Here is a 23,504-nt window from a genome sequence, read left to right as displayed (position 1 = left end):
AGAAAGAGTTCAAAATTTCTGGATTTTGGACAGTCTTTTCCTTGTTGGTACAAAAGAAGCACCGGGGCAAATCTCGATGCCGTCCCTTACAAGTCCCAGAGCAGGTGGTCAGTAGCAGAATTGCTGGAAATTGGAAATCCTAAAACATTTTATTTGGTTTTGTAATAATACTCTTGGTAAAAAGATGTTCTCTTAGATAATTTGTTACGATGATGTCTAACCACTTCCTGTGTTTGTGAGAGAGTGGCAGTGCGTGATGTTTTAAATGCTTCTTACAAATATAATAGCGTTTGTGGTCTATGTAAACTAAATGTAATATTGTATGTGGTAGAGCATATACAGTATGTTTACAGTATGTTTAGATAATTCTGTACATTCTGTTAAATTCGAAGAAGCTTTTGGAAGTAGAATGGATAAAAATGTGACACCTTAAATATTCTATCTAAGATTTGTCAAATACCTGTTGCTTTCGTTTGCTTTGTACAATTTCCATTTAATAACAACGTGTTTGTTGCAGCATGATGCATCATACAGGTATTGCTATTTAACTTGTTCTTTCTTTTTACTTTTAGGATGAGGTGGTGGTTAAAGAAATCCCGATCACTCACCATGTTAAAGAAGGTGCTGAGAAGGCTGATCAATCACATTTTGTTCTACTCAAAGTGCTAGGACAGGGCTCTTTTGGAAAGGTACCTACATTCTAATGTTATCATTGCTAATGACTCTTCTCTCATCTTTGCATTTCCGCCACTACAATTTTTCTATGAAAATATGCACACCTGTTTTTTTTTTCTGGCAGGTTAGGAGGAGTCTTTCTTTGTATAAACATCCTGCCTATACTATTTTCCACTTCCTTCCCAATAAAAAGATTACTAGCAAAACTACTCATTACTGAATATGAAACTATGTTGCTTATCAAACCTTTCTGTCTATCAATGCATTGCTTACATATTTATATTCTGTACTATGCAGGTTTTCCTGGTCCGCAAAATAACTCCACCTGACGCCAACCAGCTCTATGCCATGAAAGTACTGAAAAAGGCCACACTGAAAGGTCAGGAGATTTCAGTTTTTTAAGCTTGTGTCTAGAAGTGTGTGGTTTCTGTTTTTATAATTTACCTTTTATTATGTTACAGAATGGCCAATTCTAAACCGCTTTTTTAATGGTCTTCATTGTTTATATTTTATAGTATTTTTTATTACTTGACTGACCCCATATAAAAATGCATGCTCTGTAAAGTTACAAATGTAGTGTTATTGCTACTTTTTATTACTCATCTTTCAATTCAGGTCTCTCCAAAGCATATTACACAGTCTCTTATTCAAAGTACTGCATGGTTGCTAGGGTAATTTGAACCCTAGCATCCAGTTTGCTGCTATTGCAAACTGTAGAGCTGCTAAATATCTTATAAACCACAACTAAAAAAAATTGCAAGTTGGCTGATATTAATCTCTACATCATACTAAAAGTTAGTTTAAAGGCGAGCAACCACTTTAATTGCCCATAATTTTGTTTAAGCTTGTTAAAACCTAAGAAAGACACCTTGGTTTATTACCATTGACACTTTTCTTCCGTTTCATCAGGCGGATTTAAAAGAAAACGTATTGTCTACTTTTTCATGTCTTTTAGTTTTAAGTTCCTTTGACATAATCAAAATGAATTGTTAAATACAAATAGTATAATTTTAGAATATTTTTCAACAATGGTGACACATAGAGGCACATCCCTTAAATTCGGTTGAATTCAAAATTCGATTGGGGTAAATTTATTTTAATAATCTAATTGTTAAAACAATTTTACAGATCCGCAAAATCGAATTTGATTCAAATTATACAAACTCGATTCGAGTTTTTCCTCAGAAAATTCTAATATTAATTCTTAAAGGGCCAGAGTATGATAAATCTCGAAAATCAAATTCGAATTTTTTTAAAAAAAACTTGAATAGAGTTTGGATAATTCTCTAGCCGAATTTGACAATTTTGACGATAAAAAAAAAAAGAGAGAATTCTAATTTTTAATTGACCCTTAATAAATCTGCCCCATAATATTCCTGGCCTTCCAGCCTCTGGTTACTTGTTGTGTTGGTTTCCTATACCTATTCAGACATGGCTACTTCAGGCACCAACTTGGGTAGATACTCAGTAGGTTGGAAGCACTGTTTTCCACCCCCAAGCCAGATGATGTTGTTGCAGCAGCCATGGATGAAAAGTTGCCAGAGCCCAACATGAGCTGGATGGGGGAGGATATCAATTAATGATGGTAATGGTGGTGATGATGATAAAAGGTGTACGTTTTAACACATTAGAATAGTGTCAGGATAATGTTAAAAGTGATACTGTTATGTGTTTACGGTCTGCGCTAGTATCAATACAGGCTTTAATAAAAAAGAAAAAAGGTGTTGTATGATGATAAATGCCCAGAAATATTAGAAGCTATATTTTTGAAGAGCTATCCAGCACTATACAGTAAATGTATACTCCAGAAACATACAGGCAGATTAATTGACTGCTGACAAAATTGGCCCTACTGTGCGTGAATGTGATTGGGACTAGGGAATGTCCCTGGGGCAGGGACTGATATGAATGATGTATAATCACTTTAAAGTGCTGTGGAAATGTCAGCACTATATAAATAAAAAATAAAGGAAATTCATTAAATATACCAAGTTTCAGGGGCTGCTGACTGTTCTCACCATGCCTCATGGCAGGAGTGGACCTGACTGTATCCGGATTGGCGAACTGACAAGAGGATTCGAAGACAGGGAAATATGGTTCTTATGCAGATGGCAGGGAGAAAGCTTTAAGAGGGGATGGGGAGGTTAAGTTATTTAGCTCTTCTTTAAAGGACATGTAAAGCATACATTTTCCTACCATGTATATAAGTTGGTCACATCTCCCCCACCCAAATGGCACATTTGTACTGCATGTACCTTCTCCATTTGCCAGCGCCATCACATTTTTTTAAAACAAATAGCAGCTTTCACCTTGCGGCTATTTTTCCTCTGACACATCATCAGTGACATTTACATCTGCAAAGAGCACACATGAGCTGTTAAGTTCATGCTATCAGGAATTGCAGGAATTTGATGAAAAGTTCTGCTTGGATTGAGCATTGTAATGGCTAATCTGAGCTCAGGAGAGGAGGTAAGGAGAAAAAATAGCAGCTAGAACAGAGTTTCTATGGGAACCAGCAATGCCATCTCTGCATTGGCTACTAGACTGGAGCTGAGAAGAACTCAGTAGCCACCAGCTAAGTAAATTCCTGAGGGAGGGGGCCGAGTGGGTTAGAGGAGGAGAAGGAATACTAATTGATTAAGGAGATGCATCAGCCTTACTATTAACCTTTGAACAGTCTGAATGGTAAGTATTTATATATTTCAAAGAGGCTGTTCACTGATTACATTTTGTGGGGGGGGGGGGTTACATGTCCTTTTTAAGCTTTTTTTTCTTTTTAAGTTCATTGTAAAAATAAAAACTGGATAAATAGATAGGCTGTGCAAAATAAAAATAAATTATAATATAGTTAGCCAAAAATGTAATCTATAAAGGCTGACTGGATGTCTAACATAACAGAATACTACTTCCTGCTTTTCAGCTCTCTAACTCTTAGTTTGTTAGTGACTTTAAGGGGGCGCAAATGGGACATAACTGTTCAGGAAGTTTGCAATTTATCCTCAACATCCAGCTCAGATTCAAAAGCAAACAGTTATGACCCATGTGCCCCCCCCCTCAATTCACTGATTGGTTACTGCCTGGTAACCAATTAGTGGAAAATAAGAGACTGCAAAGCAGGAAGACGTGTACTGGCTATTATGTTGCATATCCAGTCACTCCAGCCTTTGTAACTTACATTTTGGCTAACTAACTATATTAGAATTATTTTTTATTTTGCACAGCCTATCTATTAACATAATAGCCAGAACCCAACTTCCTGCTTTACCTTTTCTAACTCTTCGTTAGTAAGCAACTTGAAGGTGTGCCACATGGGACATAACTGTTCATTTAGTTTGCTTTTGATCCTTAGCATGCTGGCCAGATACAAAAGCAAACTGACTGAACAGTTATGTTCCAAATGGCCCCTTTCAAGTCACTGATTTTTTATTGGCTGGTAACAGGTTAGACCGACAGGCCCGGATTTGTGGAGAGGCCACAAGGCCCGGGCCTAGGGTGGCAGCATTATAGGGGGCTGCATGCTGCCCAACCACACCCACATTGGTTCAGAAACACTGGGGCGGCGCAGGAGATATGAGTTTTTAAAATTTCCTGTACGCAAATCCGCATTGCTCTGGTCCCAATGATGAAAATTTTATTGAATAAAAGGAAGGGGACAGGGCAACGAACGACAGCGAGCCTAGGGGTGCTTGCTATGTAAATCTGGCCCTGAAGACCGAGCCGCAGCAAGCAGAATGAAGAACCGCATGAGGCTCCTGAGCCGCGGGTTGCCTACCCCTGGGTTAGAGCGATGCAAAGGAGGAAGTAGTGTTCTGACTTTTACGTTCCATTTACTCCAGCCTTTATTGATTACATTTTTGGCTAACTTAACTATATTGAAAACATTTTTTTGTTTTGAACAGCCTATCTATTTACCAAGTTTAATTTTTAGATTTTTTCATTTAATCCCTGATTTAGCAATGGCAAGTTTGCCAACCTTTAGTTTTTAGGTTTCTCAAAAGTCTTAGAATTTCAGGGGTTAACTACTCCATGTATTTCTAAAAATCCTCCGTTGCATAAACATATTATTTCTGTCTCTCATTATTTCTGCTATGGCAAATACCCAAATATAAAGCAGAAATAGCTTAATGGTCCCTCAGGACTCTCACTGCAATGGAAAAAGCTTTAACGTAATGAGAATTTCAAAATCTGCAAATAACTTTTGGGCACCGTAAAGTGGGTGTTGTTAGCAAAAGCAGTAGTTCCCTTTTCAACTTTCCATAAGACCCATCAGTTGCTCTGAAATACCGAAGAAAAGCTACTTAATAGAAATAACCTTTTTTCGTAACTGTAACAGGAACAAACATATTACAAATACCTCTAAATAGTAACTTCTAGACATACAGCTGTATAATTTTTACAAGTTTCAATCTATACTTGGTGGGAGAAATATGTCAGCTCATTCCCCGATCAGTAAACTTTCCAGGTGAAAGACACAAAGAAATTTAGAGGATCGTGCACATAAACTCTTTTTGTGTTGTTGTTATAAGGTGCAGGGGTGCTGTGCCAATGGGGCAAGTTAAGAAACTCGCCTCAGACGGCAGGGCCCCCACAAGTTGCCAGAGCCGAATTTCTGTTTTTTAAACTGGAAATTTGGCTCTTCTAGTGCAGAGCTTGCAATTGTCATCTTTGCACTAGCGTCTTGGGCCCCTTCCAGCTCCAAAAAGGTGAGGAGGGAGCGGATGCGGACAGAGTTCTGTTTGCTGCCATTGCCTGTCTTGTTTCCCTTGATGTAGGCATACACTTCTGGGTTCATAGCCCACAGTAGCAACACTTTTCAGGCCCTTCTTGGCTGAAAACACAGTAACCTTTTTGCCATGTAGCTGATGTACAAGTGGGGTGAAACAATCAGAAGAATAGTAGAGTTTGGGTAGTAAATGTGAATTTGCTGTAAAGGTAATTGCTGAGGCGTTAGACCTATGGCATGTTATAAAATATTTATATAATGAACCTTATTGAAAAGTTCAGTATCTACATGACCTATGTGTTGAGCTGTATTAAGAGAAACAACACATTTTCTCATTTAATCATTTTTAGAATTGTTTGTTTTTTTTCCAAGTGCGTGACCGAGTTAGAACCAAGATGGAGCGAGATATTCTAGCTGATGTGCACCATCCGTTTGTTGTAAGGTTACACTATGGTAAGTGTGAAATATAATTCTGAAAGATAAGGCACGGTTGTTCTCACAGTATGCATTCACACTAGTTTTAATATCTGAAAAAGTTTGAATTCTGAATTGTCTGCAAATAATTCTGCCAAATACCACATTTAATTTGAACCCTTATCCTGCATTTTCAAATTTTTTGCAAAATCATTAAAAAAAATAGTATCATCCAAAAATATATCGCCTTTAGGTGTCCAGTGCTTAAACGCACATTTCATTTAATAGTTCATATTCAGTTCCATCAGGTATTCAAGATTCAAAGAAATCCTTGTCCCTCAAAAAGTGCTTGGAGTTGGCAAAATACTGGATTGGATACTTTCCTGCTCAGCATATGCATTCCTGAAGTTAGAATTTTTTTCTTATTTAATAAACACATCTGATTTTCAAGGACCATATATTGGTCTACATTTTCTGTAGGAGGGTACTAACTTCTTATCAAGACATCAGGTGGTACAGTGGTTAGTTTTGATTGTCTGCATGGAATATGTTTTGCAAGTGTCTGCACTGGTTTTGTTTTTTTGTTTTTACACCATTGATGCTATATAAAAAAAAGTAAGCACCAAATATAATATTAATGGTTTACAATGACAAAGGGCCACAGTGATGAACTAATAGAAAAAAATAAAAAGGCACAGAAAAAAAACCCAGAATACATTGTATCAGTGGAAGCACACTAAAGTTAGCCATACAGAGGCCAAGTTTACTGCTACTGATTGATTTGGTCATTCACACAAATGGGCTAATAACCGTTTTTTTAGGGTGAATAAACATATTATTATATCATGCCTCATCCTGTATGAAAATCTGCTCCCTACAGATGAACAAAGAAATAAGAAAAAACCTGCAGGAAGAAATAAATATATGACTAAAATTGGGAGGAATGAGTTTTGACAATATGACCCAAAGTCCTCTATAATGTCATAACACCGTTACAATAAGCCTAAAGGTGCATGGCTTGTGTCCTGTTGTCATCAATTTGCTGCTTTTAACACGTTCACCTGTTCACTTCAGGACACTTCACACATCCTTTAGTCTTTCACCATGAAATAGTTTACTGAACTGAGTTTCCTTTTAATATCATTTCTATAAAGCTATTAACTGAGACACTTGTGAATCTAGCTGTGACTTAACATCTCAGCCAAACATGTCGGTCCCAGGGAAGATGCATAGATCAGTCTGTCAGCCATGAGACAACTCGTAAGGTTAAGGCAATCTGCTTCAATGAAGTGAGCATCCAGTATAGTATACCAAAGGTGCCATCATGGTCTTTGGGACATGGTTGTACATGGTTTAACTGCAGTCCATTACTTTCATGTAGATGTTCTAGTAATCATAACCTAAAACATGTAGCCATTCCAAAAACCTTAAATTTATACATCAAGGATTGTGCATTTTAGTAGACAATTATAGGGAGAAAAATTATATTCTAGAATTTATTACAATTGGTTAGTAACAGGCAACGTTTCGGGCCTGGTCTTGCCCTTTCTCAAGCCTCTTCAGGCTTGAGAAAGGGCAAGACCAGGCCCGAAACGTTGCCTGTTACTAACCAATTGTAAAAAATTCTCACATTTTGCAAACAAGATGTGCTGCAGTTTTTCTCTTCTGCTATATATTTGGCCCATGGCAAGGGCCTGTACGCTGCTTTGCACTCTGACCGAAAGGAACTTATATGAGGTGGTTGAAGCACACACATCTGTATACTTGGATATCTTTTTTCATTTCTTAGGCGCCCCAACTATTGTCCAGCAACTGTTGCATCCCACCAGTTCTCTTCAGAAGTGTGTGTGCAACTTTTAAACAGACACATGTTGACGTGTTACTGGATGTGCTCTTTAGAACATCTTGTTGAGGGCCATATGATTGTAACTCTTAAGGAGAATACGTTGTACACCCAGTTTGTGTAATTCGTTATCGGCTCATGAACTCAGCTAGTGAAAGAATTACCCCCCCACACACACACAAGCATGAAAGACACAGGTCACAGCTAAGTCAGTGGAAATGTAACAGTCTGGCATGATTCTAAGACAGTGACATACAGTATACAGGGCTGGATTTACATAGTGGGCAGCCCTAGACCTACTGCCGTTCATCGCCCCTGTCCCCTCCACTTTATTCATGCAAATTTTCATCATCTGGACCGGAGAAATGGGAATTGGTGCATGGGAAATTAAAAAAAATGATTTTATCCAGTGTTTTTGAACCAATGTGGGTGTGGTTGGGCAGCATGCCACCCCCCTTAAATTTTGCCGCCCAAGGCCCGGGCCTAGGTGGCCTTTTCACAAATTCAGGCCTGACAGTATATTCCACAAAGTAATATCTCAGAAAATAATAAGCCTTACACATTTTATGCCAGTGCAAATATTGATTGTCTAGTTTTCAGTTGAGCCTATCATAAATTGCCTCTTTTGGCAAGAAATATGTAAGGCTTATTATTTTAAGAAGCCTTGTATAGTGCATAATACATCCCAAATGTAGTTTATACAAGTATTTTTTATTAATAATAGTTCATTCACTGTTCATACCCAAGGTGAAAAATGTTGCCTCCTATAGAACCTGAATACATTCTTTCTAACCCCAAAACTGCTAAACCGTTAATGGATCTCTCAATACACAATAAAATGAGTAATTTTTGCATGTGTGCAGAAAAAATTCTTTTGTGTGCACATTTTGATTGTGTGCTTAGGGTAGAACAAATACAAAATGTTGTGTTCTCGCACAAAATCTTTTGTGCATACCACAATTTGTTGTGTGCTCTGGCCTCAAAATGTGTGTGTGCGAGCGCACAGCTTAAAGGGAACAGAGAGCTTAAATAGGCCTCCTATTTTGACAAATAGTTCTGTGGGTGATTAAGGCAGTTATCCAGTGTATGATTTGCTGATTGTAACCACCACATTTATAGGAAGCAAGCTATGTGGAATTTTTGTTGAAACCTTGAACTCTCCTTTTTAAATAACTAAGTAACCTACTTCCTTTTTTAGTTTAGCACATTATATACAGACTTCTATCCACTGAATACGCAGATTGCATTTTACATGCAGTAGGTTTTTTCTCTTGCTTGATGCAACCTGCAACACCCCAAGATTCAAGACTCACAGTGAGAATCGATGTTGTACTTACATTTCTATTCGATGTCTCCTTCTATTTGTCGGGCTTTTGCAAATATGACCACCTGGAGCTTATATACTCGTATGTAATGTGAGGTGCTGTAGAGTCACATATGATGAAATAAGTACAGATACCACTTCATAAATCAGATCTGTTACCCTTTGTACATAGATTCAAGGCTCAAGAGCCTCTGTAATATTCTTTGTGAAACATAGAGGCTTGATGGTGATACGTCAGTGCCGCCTATTACCCTTACTTGAGAAGATTCACCAAGTTTGTAATAAAACTGAACAATACTATATTGTTCTTGCAAGTGTACGTGTGCAAATTATTTGTAATTGTTATTTTAATATATTCTACATACAGCTTTTCAGACTGAGGGGAAACTTTACTTAATCCTGGATTTTCTGCGGGGAGGAGATCTATTTACACGTCTGTCCAAGGAGGTTGGTATTGGAGATGGCTGTAATTTTCCCCTTTACTATATACAGTAATTTACTAATGGCTAATACAGGAACACTTGTATATAAAATGTTAATGCTTTGAGAAAATGTAAAAATCACTTTTAATTTACCTTAAATGTATTTTTAATTCAGGTGATGTTCACAGAAGAAGATGTGAAGTTTTACCTTGCTGAATTGGCTTTGGGCCTTGATCATTTGCACAGCTTAGGGATCATCTACCGTGACCTAAAACCTGAAAAGTATGTTGGTGAGCCAGGCTTGTTGGCAGTTTGACTGTATTGAACGGTTGCTGTGATGTCACTGCACTTTTGATGTGACCGCAGTGTGTACTGAGATGGTGTAAGTCAATCATACCTTTAAGCAGAAACAACGGAGCACAGAATTCTCTGATTGCACACGTGTAAGAATGCACATAATCCTATTGCAAGATGAAATTAAATAATGTTTAGTTACTGTTTCCAACAATATAGCACACCCTTTCTTTACTCGGGCACATTGCCTACTTTTTCTACATAAAAGCAGCAATAAAGGTTTTTCTGAGCTTTTTCTTAAAACCCTGCTGGGGACATAGGTCTGGTTTAACATCATATGGTGGCTGGTAACTAAAAAGATTTAAATACATACCACTTTTGTTCACTTTATATCATTGTGAGTGGCATATGATGGTAACTACTGCTTTATTTATGCCATGCAGCATTCTCTTGGATGAAGAGGGCCATATAAAGCTTACAGGTATGTTTCTGTAACCTGTGTATATTCCCATCCCTGTGTATCCACTCTGATTCCTGGTGTTATGTGTCTGTCACCAATTTCTTTCTTTTGGAACCATTCTTCTGTACATGCAGGCTTTTGACAAAGTGTATTTTAGTTGGCACCTGTGTTTATTAACTGCTTGGATGCTTTGCCTTCTTTTGATCAGATTTTGGACTTAGTAAAGAAGCAATAGACCATGAAAAAAAGGCTTATTCTTTTTGTGGGACTGTGGAGTACATGGCTCCTGAAGTGGTAAATCGACAGGGACACTCACACGGTGCAGACTGGTGGTCTTATGGAGTGCTTATGGTAATCTCCTTTCATATAAACTGAACAATTTATTTTACTATACCTCCCATCCTGTCCCACTTAAAACTGTTCAGTCAGTGTTGAGGTTACTTGAGCTAGTTTTGCCATTGTTTGTTAATTTCTCTGTATTTCCATATTCACAGTTTGAGATGCTGACAGGATCCCTGCCATTCCAGGGCAAAGACCGTAAGGAAACTATGACTCTAATCCTAAAGTAAGTGACAAATCAGAAGCTCTAATGTGTCAGAGTATTTTAGCAGAAAACTATAGCTAAAATACTATATAAAACAATTGCTTGTAGTGGTCACAGTTGTGTGACCAAATTCAAATGTGAGCTGCTACAACATTTATGCTTAGTTAAACTGAAGAATAATTACTTTGTTTCATTTTGGAAATGTTATAGCCATTTTTCTAGCAGAAAAGATGGAAAATTCACATCAAGGAAGGAATGCAACATTGTTTTAACTAAAATTCATGCATAAGCATCTGCATCTGCAATGTAGCATATTCTGCAGCTTGAGGGCATGACATTATTCTTTCTCCATCATCAGCTTGGGGGACACAAGAAACAGCGGGTATAGCTGGTACCACTAGAACGCAGGACGCTGCAACAGTGAATTTGTTAGAATAACTGATGACCAAACAGACTGTATTAGGAACATGTCTGCTTCAGTCCTGCATGAGTCAAGGGGCATAATCATTTAGGAATTGCCTTCAGCAATGGGTAGGAGGATGAAGAAAGAAAAATATAAACACTAGATAGTAGCCTATAAGAAAAAATATAAATTGTGCTTTGTTTGGTAGATTGACTTCTTTTAAAATCATATTTCATTTTAGTGTTCTAGTTTATCCTGCTAACTTCAATTTTCTCTCCCTTAGAGCCAAACTAGGGATGCCTCAGTTTCTTAGCAATGAAGCACAGAGTCTATTACGTGCTCTGTTCAAAAGGAATGCTACTAACCGTTTAGGTAAGTGATAATTACAGTGTTTTATTTATACCTATTTGTTTATTCAGTGAAAAGAGTAGTGTATGTTCACATGATTATTTTGCATGTTTTTCAGGTTCTGGTGTTGAAGGGGCTGAAGAGCTTAAGCGACATCCTTTCTTCTCAACCATTGATTGGAATGTAAGTTATTCCACGGAAAAAAAATATAATATATTTACCCATGATATCTAATATCTAAAAAGCTAATTTTATTGCCTTTAGGTAGAATATTTATTACATTATCTTAATAACTTGCATACTGAGAAGAAGAAAGCTATTCCTTAATAGCAAAAAAGCACACACTTATCAAATGTGTTTTACATTGGCAAATGTATCTGTGCCATGCTGTTTTGGCATAGGCACGATCGCATTAAGAACCAAATCATCTGTGTTGCTTCAGAGACTTATAGGATCTTGCCGTACAAATGCACTGTTTGCTTCAGATCCCATAGCAACCATCATATATTTGCTTTAATTTACAATCATGTTTTTACATCTATGCTAATTTAGTCACAAATATATGATTATTTGACATTAAACTAGGTATTAAAAGTCCAGCTTCAGCTGTTGTAATATTTTTATTGAGGTATCATACTTATTTTTAACTTTGCTATAATAAAAGATGTGTTTACTGATCCTTTGCATAAAGGTTTCCTTGTACAGGTATGGGACCTGTTATCCAAAATGCTTGGGACCTGGGGTTTTCTGGATTACGGATCTTTCTGTAATTTGAATCTTTATGCCTTAAATCTACTAGACAATAATGTAAACATTAAATAATAGCCTAATAGGCTGGTTTTGCTTCCAATAAGGATTTGGCTCAAGTACAAGGTACTGTTTTATTATTATGATTATTATGATTATTATTATTATTATGAAAAAGGTAATCATTTTTAAGAATTTCGATTATTTGATTATTATGGAGTCTATGCGAGACATCCATTGTCTCTATGCGAGACATCCATTGTGTAATTCGGAACTTTCTGGATAACGGGTTTCCAGATAACGGATCCCATACCGTACTTGTTGATTCAGCATAAAAGCTGGTCTAGTAAGCTATACAAACATTTCAGCAGGTAGCAAAGTATTTAACTTTCATTCCATGACCTCCCAGTTACATTAGCAATAATGGACTACCCATACTTTGAAAGCAGTACCTCTAATGTATTTAAATATTACAGAATTGCAGAGGCTGAACTTATTTATACATACATATAAAGACAATTAATGTAAACAAGGGCATATCTCACCATGTAAACGGTGGGTTCCAGGAGAATAAGCACCAGAGAGAATAAGCACTAGAACTACAGCTAGGAGCGAGGATACACCAGGCTTTATCTGGGAGTCCATGAGTGCCTACTTCTTGGTTTTTTTTTTTTTAACTTATTTATATCAATTTCAAATATATTATATTATTTTATTGTGTTATTGTTTGTTTATTGTGTTGTGACTTGAGTGTTCCAAGGTTGTTTTTTTTTATTCAAGAAATGAAGGAAGTCTTTACTATTTATTGCTTTGCCTTAAGAAGGATTGGGTTCTCCAAAGACTAAGTTAAATTCCCATTTTCCCAAGGCAATAAATTATCTGAACCCAAGTGAAACATTGTAATTTTTTTTAAAGAAAATATTGTATCAGTTTGTACATAATTAACAATCCATGCCAATCCATGCCAAAGTCATTAAGCAAACCTGCTTAGTCCACTCCATGCATTAACTCCACACCTAGTGAGATTGCTCCAGGCAAACTGTAGCTAAAAATGAGTTTCTGAAGAACACTTATGATCAGTTGATGACATCTTTAATTCATGCTTTTTTTTTTAATTCTTACCTGACCAACAGGTTAAAGTACATTGCAAATTCTTATTACCCAACTCTGCTCCAATCTTTTTTTCTCAGAAATTATACCGCCGGGAGTTGAGCCCACCCTTCAAACCATCAGTTACCCAGCCAGATGATACCTATTACTTTGACACAGAGTTTACATCACGGACTCCGAAAGGTTAGTATCTTCAGCTTACTCAGCATTAATAATGGTGAGTCAAAAGATGGTATTGAATCCCTAACATGACCAGCTTATGTACTTTACACAAACAGACTCTCCTGGTATACCACCTAGTGCTGGGGCCCACCAGCTCTTTCGAGGGTTTAGTTTTGTGGCTCCAGTATTGGTAGAGGAAGATGCAAAAAAAACAAGCAGTCCTCCTGTACTTTCAGTGCCAAAGGTGAGTGAATAAATAAGTATAGTCTGCTTATTTTTATTTTTGTTATACAGTTGAGGTGGTTCCATTTTTGTCTCCATAACCATAAGATGAATGTCTTTTTTTTAATGGTTATTATTTAGACACACAGTAAAAATGTTCTTTTCACGGACGTGTACACTGTGCGGGAAACTATTGGTGTTGGATCATACTCTGTATGCAAGCGATGTGTTCATAAGGGAACCAACATGGAGTATGCTGTAAAGGTGAGCTTTATTCTATTTCCTCAGCAATAATTGTTTTGTGGGTACTTGTAACTTGTATAGACTTATGAGTACGCAGCTGAGGGGGTGAACTGGAAACCTAAAAATACTACATATTCACAATTTATTGTGCTTTCTTGAATTGATTGATATCTGATTTTCTTCAGTTTGCAACATTAAAGGGATTCTGTCATGATTTTATGGTGTAGTTTTTATTTCTAAATTGTTACAAAAAATGTTACAAATAATTCACTCTGCCATAAATTTATTCCTGAACCAACATATTTTTTAGCTGTAATATTGGTTTGTAGGAAGCCATCTCAGGTTATTGTGCCTGGTCATGTGCTTTCAGAAAGATCCAGCAATTCACAATGGAACTACTTTCAGATAAGATATTGTTTCTCCTACTCGAGTGCTATTCTCATATCAGAAACCCTTTAACTTTCACTTGTCATTTTTTTCTCCTTCTAAAGTTGTTAGCTGCTTACTCCATTTCCTTAATGCCTCAGGTGATAGACAAATCAAAGAGAGACCCATCAGAGGAAATTGAGATATTGAGGAGATATGGACAGCACCCCAACATCATTACCTTAAAAGATGTGAGTACTGAGTTACAAGACTGCATCTTGCGTTTATTTATGGAAAATTCATTATCCTTTGTTGCCTGGGGTTTGCCTGTGAATGTATAAAATGTGTACATTAAAACTTCTGTTGCATTTTTCTGCATGGTGTGCTGATCTTTTTTTTTTACCAGTTTATGTACTATTGTACGGGGGTGCCCCATTTCTGTCCTTTGACAGGTTTATGAAGAGTGTAACAGCATCTACCTTGTAACAGAGTTGATGCGAGGTGGGGAGCTCCTGGACCGCATACTAAGACAAAAGTTTTTCTCTGAAAGAGAAGCCTGCTCTGTCCTTTTTACCGTCTGCAAGACAGTGGAGTATTTACACTCTCAAGGGGTGAGACATTTATATTATATATAGGTAATACATTAGCAATAACGACCAAGTGGTCAAAACATGGGCAATGTTATTTATTCAAAAATTATAATATAGAATTTTCTGTAGGATATGTATGTTAATAAAAGTATTTAGAATGCATATGTAAAACATTTTTTAAACATTTCTTTTTAAATAAAAAGCAAATATGAGTGCTGCAAACTCAGACCCTTTGCAAAAAGTTTTAAAAAAACATACGATGTTGTAACAAACACTCAATATTGTCATAAGTTCAGACTGTAAACGTATCTTGAATTCAGCCCATGTGAAACAAGATAATGCCAAATGAAAGATCCTCATACTTTCCATAACAATTTCCATAAAGTTAACTTTTAATATGTTCTAGAATGTCCTATTCTTAGCAGCTTTTCAATTGGTTTTCATTGGGTACAGTTTTTATTTACCCTAATGGGGTCACCGACCCCATCAAAGGCTAAAATTTGTTATAGTTTTTGCTTTCTGTTAGGCCCTCTTTTCTGTTAAGGCCCTCTCCAATTTATCTTCCTTACAAACCACTGCATGTTTGGTAGGGTATATTGGACCACAGCAGCCAGATAGCTGCTGAAATTCCAAAATTTGAGAGTGCTGGGCAAAAAAGGTAAATCGAAAAAGAAACATTAAAAATGGAGACCAATTGAATTGAAAAATTAATTTTCCTCAATACTGCTCCTGTGATCACTGATCCCATCAATTGTATGGATACTATTGCCTACACCATGGCATGCTGACTTTTTGTTAAATGAGTACTTCATTTGTGTGTTTTAGTTTGTGCATATATTAACATAATATAAACACATACATGTGTACTTTCTAATACTTTTTTTGGTCCTCGCAAAGATTGTAATACCCTTTTCAGCTGCAGACTGACCGTTTATTTTTTTCTTACAACAACTGATTTGCATAACTGCTGGGTTGGAATTGAGAGAAAATTGCATGAACCGAACAGGTGGTCACATAAGTTAAATCTAATAATGTAATACTTATAAAAGACAACTGTTTGGTTAATTATTTAAACCTTTGGCAATATGGGCTGAAGTTTAGATAAAATAGAAGAAACCCCAGCCTTCCTGGTTTCTGCTTCATATTTTCAGAAAATATAAAAAACTATAATCATACAGTTAATTGCCTAGCACTTTATGACAATAATCCAAAGTGGCATATTCTGCATCAACTAGAAATACAAATGTTATGCATTTAGTTGTCCTATAAATCACATAAGGTTTCAAACACTGTTTGGATAAGATTTAATCCCAATAAGAATCTTGCAAAAAAAGTATTGATGCTCATCTAAATTCTGAACGATATCCTGGATTTGGTAATTTTTCTCAACTTTTTGTTGCAGGTAGTTCATAGAGACCTGAAACCTAGCAACATTCTGTATGTGGATGAATCCGGTGATCCAGAGTCAATCAGGATATGTGACTTCGGATTCTCTAAACAGCTACGAGCAGAGAATGGCTTGCTCATGACTCCATGCTACACGGCCAATTTTGTTGCACCAGAGGTAATGTCTTACTAAGAAAAAGTCAGTGCTGTGAATTGGAGACTTTTCATGGGAATATATTTGTCAGACTTGGATATATACGACAAAACTGGTATTGAAGAAAACTAAACTACATTTCTTCCTACAGGTATTAAAACGACAGGGCTATGATGAGGGCTGTGATATCTGGAGCTTAGGCATTCTCCTTTATACTATGCTTGCAGGGTGAGCATCTAGAAATTGTAAAAATGTTGATTAATCATGTATTTATTCCTCATTTTTGGGGAAAACATTTTGCAACTTTTTCTTATTCCATTTATCTTATTTTTATGTTTAGCCTTACACTTTGTATCGGTGGTTTTTGTTCTGGCTATAATTATTAATACACATACATGTTTATTTTGGCTAGACTTAAATCTGCAAATATAAAGGCAAAAAAAATGTTGGGGCCTGCGAAAACATGGCAAATTAAGCCAGTTCTTTGCACCCTGACCTCTTTGTTGTAAATGACCTCTAATGTTTTGGAAAATGTCTTTAAGGGGCAGATTTATTAAGGGTAAAATGTTAAATTCGAATTTTCACATTTTTTTTCTTTGGTCAAAACTCACAATCGAATTTTAAATCACCAACTCAAATTTGAATTAGAATGTGAAGAAGATTTTTCACACCTCGACCCTGAAAACAGTTCTAATTTGAATATTCACCACCTAAAACCTGCCGAATTCATGTACAAGTCAATGGTAGAGGTCAGTTGAACAATTTGAAGATGTTAATTGCCTTCCAGACATTCAACTTTTTTTCAGAGGAAAACACAATTCGAGTTAGATTTGAATTTTTGGGATGTTTGTATTCAATCGAATATTAGAGTTGAGTTTTTGAATAAATAACCTTCCATTCGAGTTGTGAGTAAATTCTAATTCATTAGAGTTAAGCAAAACTTCGACCTTTGATAAATCTGCCCCTTGGAGTAGTAATCGACATATTTTTATAAAGTAAAGATAATGTAAAGCAAAGTTACTTCCTTATCATTTATGAACCTAGCAACCGTCCCAACCCCGAACCTCATTGCACCATAGGCCATGCCTCTTCTGCTTAGCCCTAGTTCTGGCCCCACTATCCATGTTCACTTACATACAAGTGTTGCACCATTGGGATCTGTATTGATTCACCATTTCTTATATCTCTGTATTAATAACTTGTAGGAGGGCATTGAAAGCAACAACTTGCTATTACACAAGTGGCAGATAAGAGTAATGTATGCCTGTATTTATAGAGCACCACAAATGTATGTAGTGCTTTACAAAGCAAAAACACAAACAAGTGTATAGTTATTATAAAACGGTAACTCCGGCTTCCAAACCAAAATTTGATAAAGAGGCCCACATAACATAGAAACCCCTAATATACCCATCACCAAAAAGTATGAATAAATGACATTTTCTATGCTGAAATTCAACTGTTTAACAGTTCTTCTGTTTCTAAATCATTTGAAATCCTGGCAGGGAATGAGGGACTAAACACTGATGTTAAAAAAGGGTGTAGAAGGCAGAAAAACTTTAAATCAGAGGATACAAAATTAAAGTTTTACTGTGATATATACATACTATAACAGCTGTATCTTGAACTAATCTAAATCTTAATTTGTCTTTACTTAGATACACACCATTTGCAAATGGACCAGGAGACACGCCTGAAGAGATACTAGCTCGTATTGGTAGTGGGAAGTTTACACTGAGGGGTGGAAACTGGAATACTGTGTCTGCCGCTGCAAAGGTAAAGGATGATAGAAGTGTAATATAAGTGGTATAATCTATAATTGTTGCTTGGTTTCCTACACACACACACACACACACACACACACACACACACACACACACACACACACACACACACACACACACACACACACACACACACACACACACACACACACACACACACACACACACACACACACACACACACACACACACACACACACACACACACACACACACACACACACACACACACACACACACACACACCCTTATTTGAAAGACTTTTAGCTTCAAAAGGCAATTACAAGCTGTGACCTGTGCCAGCAGAGGTGTTACTAAATACTTGGGCCAAACTTTTGCCTATGACACAATTACTGTTTCTTTTGCCCCTATAAATAAAATGTAAATGTGTATTAACACTTGCAAATATGTTGCATTTGAAACACTGATTTCTGGAGTAGTTGTTTACTAATTGCCACTTAATTTGGCAAAGGGGACCCAAATATTTGCATTCAAAATATACAGAGCTGATTTACAAGCCATGTTTGAAGTGCAAAAAAGCAACAATTTGTGGCACTTTGTAGGCTACATCATGCATTGCAAAAAAGTTTATATCAAAAGACATATGTCCCAAGGCTTATCTTTAGTAAAAATAAATTATTTATTAGTATTCACATTAAAAGTTTGATACATACTGACCCCACATGGCCCACCTTAAGCGTTTCGTACCCTCCGGCGCTTAGTCATAGGTGTCTCTATCAGCAGCATGTTCCACACAGAATTTAAACCCAGGTAATCCCTCCCATTTTTTCTTAAAACCAAAAGTCGAAGGGGATTAACCCTGCTTTCTTTATATAATCCCAAAATTGCCTTTTTGGGGCATTCGTATCATATCCTTTGCATCATACTGTATATTATAAATTCAAGTTTCATATTAGTTTTAACAGTACAAGTCAAGTTATTATACAGCATAGTATATTAAAAATATATAATTATCAAAAGCATCAAACAAATTTACATCAACCACTTTGCACAAATATCCGGTTCCATAGATATATTATTAGCTATAAAAGCTGTCACTAGTTCATTCTGTTAAAAATTCTCCAGTAAAGATATTTCCAAAAGCATAAAGCAGGTCTCTACTCATATTCGAGTATAGCAGGTGACATCAAATTCATAGTTAAGTCCTAATAGCAAACGTGTTCCCAAATGGAAAATCCAATACACCTCTCTCCTTTCTAAAAGGAGAGGTGTATTGGATTTTCCATTTGGGAAATTGTTTTTTATTTACAACTCTGCTGCTCTTTTCCACTGGAACAGTCTTATCTCATTATACAGTGTCTGACTGTGTACAAGAAGGGAGAGTTATTGTCACGATTTCTTGAGAATAAATTCTGTGGGAACAGCAAAAGAAAAAAAACTTCCTGGTGTAGAACAACACATTGTGTCTGGCACGGATACCTCTTATATCTGCTTTTATATCACTTTCATAATTCACTTGTCTGGAAATTCTACACCAGGAAGTTTTTTTGCCTTTGCGCTTTCCCACAGAATTTATTCTCAAGTATATGTGAAGGTCCTGCAAGGTGTACTTATTGGGAGTGAGATGAAATCAAAAATTTTTATAATTTTCTGGAAAAGTGCCGATTGGACTATTTTCTATTGGACACTGGATGGAAAACATAGCATTCGTATATATTTTCTAAGCAAAGTAGATCTGCATAAAATTAAGATACCGTTCATTTTTAAACTGCCGATGCCACTTCCTTATTTTGTGCCTTGTGAAAACTACTACCAAAAGTAACCAAACATGTACAGGTGGTCAGGCAACCGAGAGTGCCCTGTGTGTCCATCTTAAGCTGAAACACATAATAGCAAGCGTCCTCTACCTGTGGTCTGTCCATCTAAAATTATATTTTTTCAGTAAATAAGCAATATATTTCAGGGCTATGTTGCAGCTCAAGGTGTAAAAACTCCTCCAAACACCTTAATTTGCACTTATTTTCACTTTACACAGGACTTGGTTTCACGAATGCTGCATGTAGACCCTCATCAGAGGCTCAATGCTAAACAAGTTCTACAGCATGAATGGATCACAAAAAGAGACATGTTACCCCAGAGCCAACTGAACCGACAGGATGTACATCTAGTAAAAGTATGAATAGACTATACACATCTTTCATTTAAAAGGCAATACATTGGCATTTACCATTTTTGACAGGCTGCTAAATTACGCCTGAAGGAGAATTTGTTTTACGAGGTCTTACTATCCATGAAAACGGATGGATATCTTTGTCGGTAATGGCCATCTATGTGCTGGGCCATATCCGGCTTATCTGGGTCAACAATCGCATCATTATAGAGGCCAATGCAGGCTTTCAGGAGAGGGTTGCATCAATTCGCCCACATGGTCAACCTGCCAATAGATATCTGCTCAAAAACTGCAGATATCTGTTGTGGAGGGATGTGAAGGGACCGAATCATCTTGCTTGTGTATGGCAAGCTTTAGTCTGACTTCTAACATTAGTCTTCATTATGAAAGATATTTTAAAAAGATATATATATACTGTACTGCAACTTGCAGGGGTTTTTTTAGATTTTTTTTTTGGTGGGTGTAGAAAGAACATACATCTGCAGGCAAGAGGATACATTTTTAGTTAGTTCTTGCATAATATTAAAATGTTAATATGAAAAAAATGTATACTGGTGTGGCTTGAACACAATCTAATAGGTATAGGTATCCAATAGGCAGCACAGTGCCAGACCCTATGTAAGGGTGTGAATAATTCTGTAAAGCACTGCATAATATTTCTTCACACATATATATATATATATATATATATATATATATATATATATATATATATATATATATATATATATATATATATATATATATATATATATATATATATATATGTGTGTGTGTATATATATGTATGTGTGTATATATGTATGTATGTGTGTGTGTGTGTGTGTATGTATGTATGTATATATATATATATATATATATATATATATATAACATTTTATCAAGGACCAACCCCATCCTTAATGTGTTTTTCGTGGTTGAGGCAGGCAGCATTATGTCATCCTAACAAAATAAAATGCCATCCTTACAAGTCACGAGTGCAGCAGTGGTGTAACTAGATTAGTACAGACCATGGGGCATACTAACCAGATACTGTGCACATAACTGCAGATACCTGCAACTTTGTAATTTGAGAAAACCATTGGGTACATTTTATTTTGCAAATTACCCCACATATTTACTTGTATGATTGCATTGGATGCAGAGTAGAGGGATCTGAGGCAAGATTTCTCATATCTAGCATACAGTCAGATCTTACTTGAGCACATGGTAGGAGTTTATCAGTAGTTCAGTAAATGTGATTCTGCCACATATGCTGAAAAAGAGATTTTGCATGTGTGTGCCAACTTCTAAGAATCACTGCACTAAATATATTGGTTAAAGTTGTCTTTATTGCTTTCTATATGTCTCTCTCTATATCCACCTATAAGTTTCATAACCCTTATGTTATTTGCCTTTCCAGGGAGCTATGGCAGCAACATACTCTGCCTTAAATAGCTCAAAGCCAACACCTCAGCTGCAGCCAATTAAATCATCTGTTCTGGCACAACGGCGGGTCAAGAAGCTACCTTCTATTACTCTTTAGCTGGAGCCTTGTATAAGGGATATTCTTCCCTCTGTGCATAATTTCTCACAAAAACTTGCCAATACAGCCTTACCTTCCTGCTGTACCTCCTTTGATCCTTATAGCTATGGTAGAAGGATGCCTGGTTCTCCAGCTGACACTTCACACTGTGATAGGCGGAACTGTGGGGCTGTGTGCTTTGAGCAGTGGTCGTGAAAACATGATTGTATACTTCTAGTGGAAGGTTCCACTTTTCATGGATACCAATGTGTCCACTGCCATCATACTCTTACATACTGTCAAGCACAATCTCAGGGCTGTCTGTAGTCCTACCTTCTTGTGACAGATGAAGACATCTCCCTTTTTCTATGTGATGACACAGGAAAGTGCTACATTTTAGTACTTATTGTGGATCTCATTCTTTTGCTTTCTGCTGCATTTACACTAATTTAACCCATTGTTCTTACACTCCTCTGCAATCACTCTTTCACACATGATATTTTGGTTATCTTCATTAGAAAATAATTAATAGGTGTTGCCTTTCACACACCAAAAGGGCTGTATCCCTTACTGTGTCCAACAGGTCTGGTATTACAAGGAATGTAACATGTGTTTTCTACCAATGGCACTTTAAATGTTAGCCTCACCTCTTACCTGTCATATTCTCAGAAACTGTGAACATGCGAATGAAAATTTTAGAGCTCCAGAAATCCATCTCATACTTCAGTATCAATAAAAACTGTTGGAATACAAGATGTTTTGTTCTCTACATTGCTGCTCTTGTCTTCAATAATCTTATTTAACTGCTTGCTTGTGTAGAAGGGAAAATCTACAGCCCTGACTGTCAATTACCTGACTGCCAACTCATTAGATTTTACATTGCCAGTTTTAACTTTGATCAGAACTGCAGTGTTCACTGGCAACACAGCAAGATCAAAGAGCTCCATTAGGGAGGGGGTTAAAAGTTGTTTAGGAAAAATTTTTGTGGATAAACTGATTAAGAATTATACACTTTAAGCAGATTAGGGACATGTTAAAGTGTGATAACAATTTGTGAAATTAGAGCTCTTCAACTAAAAGAAACAACATTGTGGGGTCACAGATCATGGATGAGACTATTCCATATTGTGCAATGTGGTCTCATTTTTTTCCAGTGGAAAGAACAAAACAATATATTACGGGTTGGATGAGATTTATGAAATGTTATCATTTGATGGCAAAAGGTTTCAGCCATTGCATATTGGTTCAAATAAGGGACTAAAGAGTAAAGCTTGTTGCGTGACCAAGCAAGCAATGTAGACGGATGCGTTAAGCGGAGCTCTGTCTGAACTGAACATCAAACAATCACTTTGAGCGGTACCACAGACCACCAAATACATCTGTGTGGACCAGAAGAACACCCGAACACAAGCTATGGGTGGAACAAAGAAATCTGCCGACTCGGGAGCCAGCAAAATCGATAAATTTGTTAAGGCTCAGGGCCAAGATGGCGGACAGCAGAATGAGCGTGCGGCTCAGGACGCGGGCACAGCAAACACAAAACCAGCAGAGGATGAACCATCGCTACAGGTCATCCTTGCAGAGCTACGCCAAACCAGGCAGTCGCTGGCCTTGGTCCAGATGGACTACCAGTAGACTGGTACATGGCTATTAAA

The 23,504-nt window shown here is 36.8% G+C and overlaps 1 protein-coding gene across 6 annotated transcripts in view; it reads left to right on the top strand.

Annotated features, from left to right (window-relative positions):
• rps6ka1.L (ribosomal protein S6 kinase A1 L homeolog) overlaps positions 1–22,602 on the top strand; it is a 63,882-nt gene extending 41,280 nt beyond the window's left edge. For 5 of the 6 annotated variants that reach the window (XM_041581014.1, XM_018245095.2, XM_041581015.1 and 2 more), the window contains 20 exon segments: positions 573–689; positions 973–1,054; positions 5,771–5,851; positions 9,347–9,426; positions 9,577–9,683; positions 10,139–10,176; positions 10,364–10,506; positions 10,650–10,720; positions 11,386–11,474; positions 11,569–11,633; positions 13,388–13,490; positions 13,586–13,713; positions 13,833–13,955; positions 14,462–14,551; positions 14,753–14,911; positions 16,293–16,454; positions 16,582–16,658; positions 18,089–18,206; positions 20,211–20,348; positions 21,748–22,602. In XM_041581014.1, the coding sequence (XP_041436948.1) occupies positions 573–689; positions 973–1,054; positions 5,771–5,851; positions 9,347–9,426; positions 9,577–9,683; positions 10,139–10,176; positions 10,364–10,506; positions 10,650–10,720; positions 11,386–11,474; positions 11,569–11,633; positions 13,388–13,490; positions 13,586–13,713; positions 13,833–13,955; positions 14,462–14,551; positions 14,753–14,911; positions 16,293–16,454; positions 16,582–16,658; positions 18,089–18,206; positions 20,211–20,348; positions 21,748–21,870 (2,094 nt within the window). In that variant the 3' untranslated portion in view covers positions 21,871–22,602. 6 annotated transcript variants of the gene reach the window in all.
• Positions 22,603–23,504: the final 902 nt, after the last annotated feature.

Source organism: Xenopus laevis, chromosome 2L, assembly GCF_017654675.1.
Source record: "Xenopus laevis strain J_2021 chromosome 2L, Xenopus_laevis_v10.1, whole genome shotgun sequence".
NCBI lineage: Eukaryota > Metazoa > Chordata > Amphibia > Anura > Pipidae > Xenopus > Xenopus laevis.
This window is presented reverse-complemented; position numbering and strand designations above follow the sequence as displayed.